The sequence below is a fragment of the Vicia villosa genome, linkage group LG2 (genome assembly GCF_029867415.1).
Source record: "Vicia villosa cultivar HV-30 ecotype Madison, WI linkage group LG2, Vvil1.0, whole genome shotgun sequence".
Lineage (NCBI taxonomy): Eukaryota > Viridiplantae > Streptophyta > Magnoliopsida > Fabales > Fabaceae > Vicia > Vicia villosa.
Genome location: NC_081181.1, coordinates 50,409,727 through 50,422,713, shown reverse-complemented (window position 1 = coordinate 50,422,713; position 12,987 = coordinate 50,409,727). Strand labels below are relative to the sequence as shown.

At 32.7% G+C, this 12,987-nt stretch overlaps 1 protein-coding gene across 1 annotated transcript; it reads right to left on the bottom strand.

Moving 5' to 3' along the window:
- Nucleotides 1-7,845: 7,845 nt before the first annotated feature.
- Nucleotides 7,846-10,309, bottom strand: LOC131646155 (pectinesterase-like). The gene is made up of 2 exons (XM_058916286.1): nt 9,389-10,309; nt 7,846-9,041 (listed from the first exon to the last, which is right to left on the bottom strand). The coding sequence occupies exons 1-2, from the start codon at nt 10,281-10,283 to the stop codon at nt 8,350-8,352; spliced, it is 1,587 nt and encodes a 528-aa protein (XP_058772269.1). The 5' UTR covers nt 10,284-10,309; the 3' UTR covers nt 7,846-8,349.
- Nucleotides 10,310-12,987: the final 2,678 nt, after the last annotated feature.

Genomic DNA, 12,987 nt, shown 5'->3' with positions numbered 1-12,987 from the left:
TTATGAATCCTTGAAGCTTGAAAAAAAGATCAATTTTCATATTCTAAGCTCTAGGAGCTTGTTTTAGTCCATAAAATGCTTTATGTTACCTATACAGCATCCCTTCCTTGTTCTTCTTAACAAATTCAGGAGGTTGTGACACGTATACCTATTATTGTAATGGAACGTTCAGAAATGCAAATTTTACATCCAGATGCATCGGAGGCCAATTTCAATTTGCGGTTACAGCAATCACCAATCTAATTGTCTCATGTCTAGCTACAGACGCAAACACTTCAAAGTAGTCTAAACCAGATTTCTATAAAAATTCTCTAGCAACTAACCTTTGTTTGTGTTTGCCAATTGATCCATCTAGCTTTAGCTTTATCTTGAAAACCCATCTGATACTGATGGCTTTCTTCTCCTTTGAAAGCTCAGTCAACACCCAAGTCTTGTTTCTTCCTATAGCCTCAAGTTCTTATTTTACAGCATCCAACAACACTTTCTTCTTGAGATCTTCTTCAGTACTAACTGGTTTAGAGTCTACTAACATGGCACACTGAAAGATTTCTCCTTCACAGTCTATCTCAGTATCTTGGAACTTGTCAAACTCTGCGAATCTTCTTGGTATTTGTTTGCTTCTTTGTAGCCTCTGAACTTTTTCACAATCTTCTTTAAGTTATGTATAATAGTATCAGATGTTAGACCACCTTCAGAAGTTGGACCACCTTCAGAAGTTCCACCTTTAGACGCTTGACCAACAGATTTTGGATCATCATCAAAATCTGGATCAGAATCTGATTCACCTTCAAAGTCAGACTCGCTTTCACACTCACCTTCAGCTTCTGAATCATCTTCAGAGTCTCCTTCAGAATCAGACTTGACTTCATATTTAGAGTCATCTTCTGAATCTGACTCATCTTCAAAGGCAGAATCACATTTAGATTCACAAGTATCTTCAAAAGTTAACTCAGGTGTTCACATTACACCAGAGTTGGATTGAGACTTGCTCCAATCCTATGCTAATAATTATTTCACATTGACGTCTCTGTTGACTTCAAGTTATTAATGACTGAACAATAATGCTTATAAGCACATGTACTATGGTACCCAATCAACACCATTATTTCGCTTCAATCATCCAACTTCTTTCAAGTAGCACCTGGAACATGTTTGTAACAAACTAAACCAAATATCCTAAATTGGCTTAAACATTTCTTATCTGTCATACCCCGAAATTTGCCCATCATATTTAATCATATTTCAGTCTATCTGACTTTCAAATGCTCAAAGATACACAAGAAGGAAGCATGCAGTCTCTCTCCTAAACAACAACCCTCAAACTAGGGTTTTGATCTCTTCAAAGTAAAATCAAGTTCTGACAATTCAAGTGGACCTCATAAACTCTCATATGCCTCATAGTATCCTCACACCAAGTTTCAAGCTCTGACTCACAAGTTTGATCAGTCAACTGCTCAAATAGACAACAGTCGACCAATTTGACCTAAAAGTCAACTATGGTCAAACCACAGTCAAAACTCCTGATTTTTGGTCAACATCCTTATTTTGAAGTCACATTCATCATTTGATCAAGGTTTGATCATGATTCATCAAGGAGAGCTCCGAAATCATCAAAATCCCAAGTTACTAATTTAGGGTTTTTTAACTAAAAGTCAACCGAACTTTGACCAGCCATATCTCTCTCATACTTTCTCAGAAATTTCTCAACCAAAGCGCATTCTCAAGGAAATTTAATTCTCTACAACTTTGATGTTGGGCCTAAGGTCAAGAAATGCTTCCGCATAAGAGATATGAGCCAATACATTACAGGTCCTTCTAGAAGATCGCAAAAAGCTATTTTCTGTCAGGAGCCATATCTTCAAGATAAAATCATCAAATACAAAAAGTGTTCCAAAAGGGGTTATAGAGGACATCTTGGGATTTCCAAAAAGTCTTAGATCATCCTCATACAATCAAAATTGAATGAGTTATGGCTGGAGCAAGTTAGCTAAAATTCAAGAAAAGTGAAAAAACCTAATTGACAAAATTCATACTTTTGAGTGGTGGGCCTATAATTATGAGATTACCACGTGATTATAAGCTTATAGGAGGCCCATAAGCCAATCCTCATCAATTTTGTGATTTTATTTTATTTAATTTTGAATTTATTCACATAAAATCAAATTAAATCAAAATAAATTAAATAAATCACAAATGAATATTTTTAGATGCATGAATCATAGTATAATCACTCAAAGAGGATTTTGAGGGCCAAGTTATTTCATTGGTGCATGGCTAGTGATATTGTTTTTATTTATTTTTGATTTTATTCTATATAAATCAAAATAAATTAAAATAAAAACACAAAAGATTGCATTCATGCGTGTGAACTTATTTTTCAACCAAAATTAAATCTCCAAATTAATAGGAATCAAGTGAAATTGATTGGAAGGAAATTGTGCTCCAAAATAGCAAGTTTCTATAAGATTTTCAATCAAATTTTTTTAATATTTCCAAATCATCAATGGCATGAGTTCTTTCCAACATGGTTGACCTAATTCTCCTCATTATAAATACAGAAGGTCATCTATGCAGTAGGGGACGAAAAATTGGGTGGAGGAGCTAGGGTTCTAAAGTTGCAAGAATTCAACAAACTAGGGCATATTTGCATTCTTGGTTCCAAGGCCGTTCAGAGGTAAGCAAGTGTTCCATTCCGATTCTGAGGTATTATAAGGTAAGTCCATGTAGTTTTTAAACCTCAATCACGTTTCAAATTCACATACCATAGTCAACAACTTTCATGCATATTTCCAAATTCTGGTATTTTAATTATTACTATGATTTAATGCGATTTGATGATTTCATTGTGCTCCTGGAACCTTTTAGAGAAGGATTGGATCGATGGTTGGAAGGTTTAACGTATATAACGTTATCTACCATACTTAGGGCATGAGAGTTGATGCTCGACGGATCCTCGGTTGCGGGCATTTTCAGGACAAACCAATGGCACCATTGAATTCGCAAGGTGCCAATTGGTGGGTCTGGGTACTTGTGACTAACGTTTAAAGTGGTTTTGTTAAGTTTAAATTCTGCAGGAAATTGCTAGGGAACGTTCGCAGCAAACCGGCATATGGAACCGAAGCCAAATCGTAGCAAATTATGGAGTCCCATGGAAGAAGACGATGAGCTGTCTTCTGGACCCACCTGCGATACATGCGTACGACGGCCATTGGCCAGTCAACCATGAGAGCTCTCTCTCTCTCCGCGTGCGTGTCACAATATCGTTCGCTGGTCAAACTTTCAAAGCTCCCTTTCCCTCTTGTTGATTGGTTCGCGTAGTGGGACCCAGGCTGACGGCATCTTTGACTCTTCACAATTTTCCATATGCTTTAATATTTTATTAATTTCGTGTAACACAATAACAGATTAATCGTGTGGCACAGTTGGTAATGCAGAGTCCTTGGTATTCACCACGCCCTGGGTTCGACCCTTGTGCATGACAAGGACAATTTTTGTCAAATTGGTTGCTTTCAGCTACTACTAAATCCAGTGCAGCACACCCAGGCGAGATCACGACGTAGCCCCATCTTCTAGCCTTCAGATCATCAGGTTTTCAGATCCAACGCCTATCAACTTGATGGTACACCATGGAATTCACCAGCATGCCACACCTGATTCTGAGCTGAGTTTCTATTAATTTTTTTTTTAATTTATTTTTCTTATTACATAAATCTTTTTTATTTATTTATATTCTTTTCTTTTTTTTCTTTAAATCCTTTTTATTTATTTTTATAGATTTAGCTAATTAATGTTTTATATAATATTTTTATGATTATTTATTTTCAATTGAAAACTCGATTTTTCCACAAATTTATCAATAAATTGTTTTTAAACAATAAAAATTATCATTTTTGTATGTACTTTTAATTAATTAATTAATTGAAAATTAATAATTAATTTTTAGGTTTGTTAACCTTGATACATTTATAAACCTTAATAGCCTTAGGTTTACTGGTAGGTGTTGCCTATTAACCCTGATTAACTTTTGTATCTTTCGGGGTTTTGCCTTTTGCCTTGCCTTTTGTTCACCTAAATTATTACCATTTTAATTTTTGATCTGTTACATTATAGTCATTAGATCATTAATGCACTAACACTTTTCTTCTTCGTGGCTAATTTTCAGGGTTAACCAAAATCTTTCAGCCACGCGCCATCAGATCAAAAAGCTGAGTTTCTAACTCTTTATTTGTTTAAACATCATTTTATTTTTATTTCGCCCCTTGATTAAAATAGGGTTTGCGTCAATAGTCCATGAATCACTCATACACTAACTCTTATTTATTTTCGTTTTAATTTTTCAGAGTTCGAGGAAGATTAAGGCATTCAAGATATTTAAACTAATTATTAATCCCTCTTATTTTCTGCCTTTACTTTCCGCCTTTTAATTTCTGCACTCCCCTACAGGTTTTTATTGTAATTCCCCTTCCCCGCAGGTGTTTATTGTAATAGCGTAGGGCTTTAATTCTGCCTTTATTTTTCTGCTGTGGTTAGTAATCCTAGGGAGTGCAAGCTTCGCTAAATTAATTAGATCATTAACAATACAAGATAAATATAATCGAATTGAATCACGTGATTGTTGCACCCACACACCTTTAGGGTAACCCCTCTTGTTGCCTGTTGCCTATTAATTGCTGCCTTGTTGCCTTAACTTTGTTGCCTAAAAATAGTCAAGTTTCTCGATTCCTAGGATACCTAAAGCAAATGTTGCCTTCAAAGTTATTGAAACTCCCTCGATGTTGCCTCGGAAAAATAAAATGATTAGCCCTATTGCTAAGGTATCCTCGCCTGTTGCCTAAAGGTTAAATGACTATTATATCCTTCCCTTAGACTACCTGCCCTCTTTATGGCAGGGACAATCTTATGGCGAACGATAATCTCGATGACCCTTCAACATCCAATTGAAAGACTTCCTGCCCTCTTATGGTATGGATAGATCCTTTCGCCTTAAAAGCTAAAAGAACGTTTTTTCAAACTTAGGGTAGTTGCTACTAATTGCTTGCTCTAACATTCAAATTACTTTTCACACCTCTTTTCAAAATCAAATTCAAAAAGACTACGCTTATTTACAAGCTAAAGTTCTACTTCAAAATCTTTTCCAAACGCACTTCAAACATTTCAAACAATTCAAAAGTGAGCTAAGCAATTAAGAGCCCATGGATAACCATGGATGCAAAGGGTGCCTTATACCTTCCCTTTGTATAACTTACCCCCCGAACTCAAAATCTTTAAAAGGTCTTTTTCTGTTCTTTTAGCCTTTCTTAATTGGATAAAATAAAAGTCGGTGGCAACTCTTGCTTACCGCGACATTTCAAATAAATGTCAGTTCACCGTATTGCAGAACTGGAGACTCTATTGGGGATTTCGATTAAAAAGAAGGTTACCTTAAAAGTATAGGAATCACTTAAATGTTTTCTATTGTTTGCTTTGTTTGCTTTATTTTTGCAGGGTTGTTTTGGTTATTTTGCTGTGTGAAAGATCCTAACCCGAATCTGAGTACCTTACGTAAATGGCATGAGATCAAGGAGACTGCACAACGTATACTGATGTGGTTGATCTGATGGCCATCGTTAGTGTGACACATTGGTTTGTCCTGGTGTTCCTTGGGATCCGACCTTCGACACATCTTCTGCAACCGGAACGTAATTGTCAATGATGAGATCAAGAATATCTTGAGCACCGAACAACACACGCATCTGAATCATTTATCTATTCTAATTCTTTTCATCAAACACTAGAATATTTGTATTCAAGCTATTTGTGTCGTTCATCTTTGTTCTTGTGCACTGAAACTCACTCAGATCTCATCAAACACTCGTGTTTCCTGATCCCGCGAAATTAAGAAATGAAATGAAATCAATCACACATGCCTCACGTACACTTGTGTTTCCTTATGAATCAAACTGAAGCTCTAGATACCAATTGTTGGTGCACAGGGTTGAAGATGAAGATGAAGATGGAAGAAGAGAGAAAAGAGAGAAAAATGAAAAAAAAACTCTCATTGGTGAAAATTTTAGTTATGAAAATTTGTTACACCAAGATGTTTAAATACACTAGTGAAACATGTTACGTAGGCACAGTTAAAGAAGCTAAAACAAAGCTAAACTGTCACATTGGCATAACAAACTTTTACTAAAACTCATAATCTAACAACAACTTTTAAACAACAACTATTGACTAATGCAGAGCTCCTGACTAACAGTCTCAAAAGCTACTGCTATTGATTAACCACGACTTCTGAATATGAATTACTTCTAACATCATCCTTTAATTTATATTCAGCTAATTAAAATCTACAACACAAATTTTATCCCTCAAATGAATAAAGTGTTTAGTCTTGATAACTTTATTCAACACATCTGCAAGTTACTTCTAAGTGCTGCAATGCTAGGGGTGTTCGCGGTGCGGTTTGGGCGGTTTTGACGAAAAAAATCATCCGAACCGCAAGAGAAAAAATAGTGCGATTTGATTTGGTTTGGTTCGGTTGGCTTTTAAAAAAAATCCGAACCAAACCAAACCAAACTAATGCGGTTTGGTTCGGTTCGGTTGGTTCGGTTTTTTACAAATATTTTATTGAGCCATACATACACATATAGATGATAACATAATTTTGTATTTATACATTCATACACTATCAAATAACAACAAAACTTGTCATATTTTGACAATAATTTTCCATTTAATATGCAAAAATTAAATTAGACAAAAGTGGAATATTAAACATAAAATAATAGCATAAAACAATATAAAAATTACTATAACGAAAAAAAATAGAAGAGACAAAAGATTAGCGAAAGTGAAAAAGAAAAAAGTGTTGAGAGATTAGAGAAGAAGATATGCGATAAAAACGAAACTGAAATACGAAACATTTACATAAAAATGAGAAGGTCTATAAAATTAGAAGGTGAAAAAGAAAGAGTATAAGAGAGTAGAGATTATAGAAGAATAGGGAAGATGTATGTGGCAAAGAAGGTGCGATAATGTTATTAGAGATTTTAGAAGATCGGGACTGAAATTATATGTGTAAGGATGAGAAAATTGTTCGTAATCATAATGCTAATGTATAATAAGTTTAAGTTTGGGTTGGATGTGAGTTAAGTAAAATTTAGGTTGTAACATAATGCGGTTTGATTCGGTTTGGTTCGGTTTACAAAATACAAACTGCAAACTGAATCGAACCGTGCGGTTTTGTAAAAACTGACCCAAACTAATCCGAACCAAATGCGGTTTTTTTGCGGTTTCGGTTTGGTTTGATTTGGTTTGCGGTTTTTTATTGGGTTGGTTTTGTTTTGATCACCCCTATGCAATGCTGACTAATGCAGAATTTCTGACTAACAACCTCAGACTCTACTGCTTCATCTGATTAACCACAACTTTTAAATAAGAAAAAATCAAGGTAGTTAGTGACATTTGAAAGGAAACATCAATACAATTTAGGCTAAATTACAGTTTTGGTCCCTCTATTTTGGGTTTTCCACGATTTTGGTCCCCCTATTTTCTTTTTAAACAGTTTTGGTCCCTCATCCCAATTTTGATGCAACTGTTCATGCACTGTTCATGTACGGACATGTACTGTTCATGCACTGTTCATAGACAAAATTGGGATGGGGGACTAAAACTGTTTAAAAAGAAAATAGGGGGACCAAAATCGTGAAAAACCTAAAACAGGGGGACCAAAACTGTAATTTAGCCTACAATTTAAAAAATTAAAAGCTAAAATAATTTGTTTTTTTAACTTACGAAACCAAAATTAATCCCGATACAAGAAATGGAGGAAAAAAATAAACGACATCAAACACACAAATATAATGATAATAAATATATAAAATTATTTGTTTAAAAGAGAAAGACTTTTATACATTATGTGTCCAAGCATATACAAAATGACAATTTAAATAGTACTACTAAGTATTAAAAGAGGAAAACTAACTTAACACTATCTATTTCCTAGTTGACCCTTTTAACAAAAAAGACAACCGACAAACGAAAACCCAACAAAACTACATGACAATAATTGTCACCACTCCCCACCGGGTCAGGATCCTCTCCATTTCTCTCTCTTCATTTTCTCCATTATTATAGTTTTATATGTAAATAACACGTATTTTTATGACATGTGACATTTATTTCACATTTATTTAATTTTATATACCCAAAACTATAGTAATGGACTCTTCCATTTCTTTTAAGAAATGGAGAGGATCTCAATCCCTCCCCACCATGCTTTCAATATCCCTTTTTTATACAAAACAAAATATCATCAATTTGAAGACTCTTGTCCACTATACATGAATCATGATGAATCACTCTCTTTCACAAGCCTGCATCAAACGGCACACCACTTCCAGATATCCATGACTCACCAGCCAAGAAATTACCAACTGAAAATTTAACTGCTTCAGATGGATTTGTAATTACATGAAAACCAGACCAATTTACTCTCCCATCTGTATTAGCACTATCGCCGATATTCATATATTCACCATAATAAAGTGTACTTAAAGCAAAACCACCACTCCATGAAGCCCAACCTTGAGAGTTTATAACACCATCTATGTTACTTTTCATCACAACAGTTCTTGAATACTTCTGCCACGGTCTACCAAGATAACTTTTCACTGAATTCTGATATGGTTTCAAATCACCTGCGGCGGTTATACGGCAGTTATGGATCACTATTCCCGTGTTCTCGTTTGGATCTGTTCTTCCCTGTGCGGTTACCGAGTTCTGTTGGTTGCTCATCGGTTTTCTAATTAAGATGTTGCAGTTTTGAAGGACTGTTACAGCGTTGCCGAAGATGAAATCGACAGTTCCGTAGATGTTACAATCACGGTAGAATTGACGGTTGGCGTAGACGTAGAGAGTATCCTGATATCCTTTGAAGGAACAACGGTAGAAAACGGAGTAATCGGCGCCGGAACGGAGAGCCACCGCTTGGTGCTTTTGTGGTCCGGCTGTATTCTCGAAGGTCATATCTTTTGCTATGAATCCATCTCCCATAACAGCTGCAGTAATTATTCATTTTTTAAGAGTTAGAACTTTAGATTTTATTTATATATTCAATATTTATATTCATGTGATTAAGAAAGTAAGGATAAAAAGACATATAGAATACAAGTCTTTATCTGTTATTGTTGATTAATATAGAATACAAGTGTTATTATCCAATTTGTACATAAATAAGTAACGCATGTCCCTATCTTAAGAAATGGGTCCAAAGTATATTGATTTAGTTAAATCCAAAAAGTGTTTTTATATTACTGTTTCATTCATTATATGCATGTAGAAAACTACTCAAATATTCTTACACATAATATTTAGAATCTAGTGATTGAAGATTAAAGAAACTTACCAAAAGTAGCTGAACGGAAAGTTGTAGAGCCATCTTGAACGTTATGATTACCCGTAACAATTGTGGAATCCATTCCATCTCCAAATATCATTATGTTCTTCACTGTCTTCTTTATATCTATGTTCTCTTTATATACACCTGCTTTCACATGAATCACAACTCTTCCTTTTCCACTTCCCTTAGCAGCAGCTACACCTTCTGATATTGTCTTATAGTCCCCACTTCCATCTTGTGCCACCACAATATCAGCACTTGGTGTTGTCTGCAAAAGTTTTCTATCTGAACCAGAAAGCCAATAGGGAAATCCATCTGATGATAACAATCTTCTACCTCCATTTTGTTTAGTATTTGACAATGAGGAGGACGGTAATGAAGACGGGGTCGAAGAAGCTAGAGTGTTGCTAATGGACAGGGAATTGCTAATAAGTTTAGTAAAGTTTGTCAACATGGAAGGGAAGTAGTTTAAGTGAGAAGGAAGGTTGAAATCAATGAAACCATTTTGACAAGTTTGATGATTGGTAATGGAAGCACTTTGCCAAGTTAACTTGTCATTTAAATTGTTTGAGTTTATGGAGCGATTAAGTTGATAAATCGTATCCTCATAAAGTTCTACACAATCTTGCCATGCTGACTTGGCTCTATTGTCTTTGAAATTATTCAAATTCATGGTTGACACAAGTTTGTATGCTTCAATAGCTTGGTCCATGGTAACCTTAAGGGAAACATCATGGAAGGAAATAGAGTCTAGGGTTGATAGTGTATTAGTGGTTCCAATGTAATGGTTACAGACATGAGGGTATGGTGTTTGATTGCATGATAATTCTTTGGCTTGCACAAACAAGAAAGAGAAAAGGATAAAGTATGCAATGCAACAATTGTATATGAGTTTAGCCATGTGACTAGGTGTATAGGAATGGAAGAGAGGATTTAGTTATTGAATGAAAATAAAGTGCAAAGGAATGGTGATATTTATAGGTAAACAGATTTGGCTTTGGTAGGCCATAAAGGCATACAGATTTGTGGTTGTCACTCAAACAAAATCATACTTAAATATTTTTCTGTAAATTTTAAAATTTTCATTGTTGTTGTGTTTTGGATATCCGTACCTATCAAAATTGTAAGGTACAAATAATTTTCGATAAAAATAATGGAGTAGTAATTTAATAATGGACCATGCATATCACTACCTTTAAGACATTAATCAGTCAACTAAATAACAATGGGATAATGGCTTAATGTTCTCACTTCACAGTGGGCTCCCACGAGTTGATTTAGATCGTAGGTATAATTTCTTCCACTAATCTTCTTCCATAAAATGGACAATATTATGATGATTATCATCTTGTTATAGAATCTTTTCAATCGCGCTTTATAACTTCCTAATTTACCCAAATGTTAAAAAATATATTAAGGAGAAGATGTATTTAATAAACTTGTATTCATATTCAAAAAATTTAAGTTTGTTATCATCCTATATGATCAATTTATTCAAGGAGATTAATTTTATTGTTCATTAATAAAATTTGAAACCGATACCTCTTGATAGAAATATATTTTTAGAATCTAAATCTTTACAAACAAGCTAATCTTATGAGGGTTAAAAAATTTAAATAACTTATAATATGAACGAATGAATGAAACACTTGTGCGGATTTTTTTTTAATTTAGGCCGCATCTTCCGTTCTTTAATTTTTTATTTTATTTTTTGTAATGGTAAAAAAAAAAGTGATTTTGTAATAATATTAAGATTTGATTTACCTTTTTCTAAATTTATTTGTTATTGAGAGAGTCTGGGCCTAACCTGCTTTTTTATTTTTTATATATGTTTTTTTTTCTAATATAGGGCCTTTATTTTAAAAAAAAGTTGATGAATCTAATTCAATTTTAATATTAAATTTATTTTAAAATTAATGTTTAATGTGGTCATCTCCTACTAAAAAAAATATTTTTTAAATAAGCGGAGAATATGTGTTTGTTTGTTGCACTTTTTTAAATAATAATTTTCATAAAGTTAAATATATTTTGTTTATATTATAAGAAATTTATATTATTTTTTTAAAGAAAAAACCTCAAAAAAAATTAAATTAAATAATTTTTATAAAATTTTATTTTGGGCATTTCATATTTTTTTAATTATTTTTTTTTAATATCAAAATTTTAAAATATTCATATAGTATGAAATCATGTTTTTTAATGTTTTATAAAAATATATTTGAAATACATCTTTTTTAAAAATTATAATTTTGACTTTATTTTAATCTTTAATAAAGTATATTTATGTCAAGTATGTTAAAATTAATCTTTTAATTTATCAAATATAAATTTAAACAAATTTTAATGTTAAAAAATCCTTTTATAATATTTTAAAATAAATTCATATTTTAAAACAATTTATTTTAAAGGTACTGGTAGGCAACTTAAACTCATGGGTATCAAAGAATTTATTATCAGATATTACATGATATTAAAATTAATCTTTAAATTTATTAAAAAAAATTATTTATTTTAAATATAAAACACACAGGCTACATAATTTATAATTTATAATTTATAATAATTTTTTTTGAAAGAAAAATAGAGCGTATCAAATAATTCAAAAGGAAAACGAAAACCAAAGGATCATGCACTAATTAATTAGGTACACCATAAGTAGGTTAACTATATATTTATCCCCCTAATACACACCATAAGACTCGTGAAGCTTTTAGGGTTATAATTATGATACAATTTTGCTCTTTTTATTTAAACCAAAACCTAACAAGTAATTATATATTAGGTGACCGTCACAAAGCAACATGGTCATGGACACACTCCACTCACATATAGACACAATTTTCATCCCAAATTAGGCAATTACAGACGTATGGTTGGTGTGTGTTATGTACCTGTTCTTATTCATGTATACATTTGGTATATTATTATGAAACTACGTGTTCCTCAACAGGTTTGTTCTTATCAACCTTTTTAATTCACACGTAATTGCCAAAATATTGGCCACAATTTCCTATTCATATATCTCCTAAAATTTGTTATACAAATATTTATATAGATGTTTAATTTGTTTTGCTTCTGAATCATTCGTTTAATTGATAATAATCATATAGTTCATTATATGTGAAGATTATAATAATAATATTCAAACAGTCTTAGTCAAAGGATAAAGACTTCTCCAATAACAATGGGAAAAGGTCGAATGCAATGTTTTGAACCTGTTAAAGTGATACACTTTCCCACCAATAATAAACTTTGGAGGAACCTTACCCACGTATTTTATTTTAAAAAGTTTGTTGACTTGATCTAATTCAATTAATGAAATAATAAATTAGTTTAAGCAATCATTATGGAACAATATATATATATATATATATATATATATATATATATATATATATATGTTAAAGGTTAAATAATTTTTCTCAAATCTACTCCATTGACCTAAGGTATAAAACTCAAGTCGCATATAGAGTAAGGTATATTATCTGATCTTCACTTTTCAAAGTCTGGTAGTGATAGAAGTCGAATAATGTGGATAACAAATAAAGAAGAAAGCAAGAAAACACACAAGCAATTATCTTGTTTCCTCCTACAAATCAGGAGTA

What these genes read in the sequence shown, in the direction of transcription:
- LOC131646155 (XM_058916286.1), bottom strand. Translation starts at nt 10,283, where the DNA reads ATGGCTAAACTCATATACAATTGTTGCATTGCATACTTTATCCTTTTC. An exon ending in TTTCCGTTCAGCTACTTTTG is followed by an intron (nt 9,042 to 9,388) that starts GTAAGTTTCTTT and finishes TAATTACTGCAG; the next exon opens with CTGTTATGGGAGATGGATTC.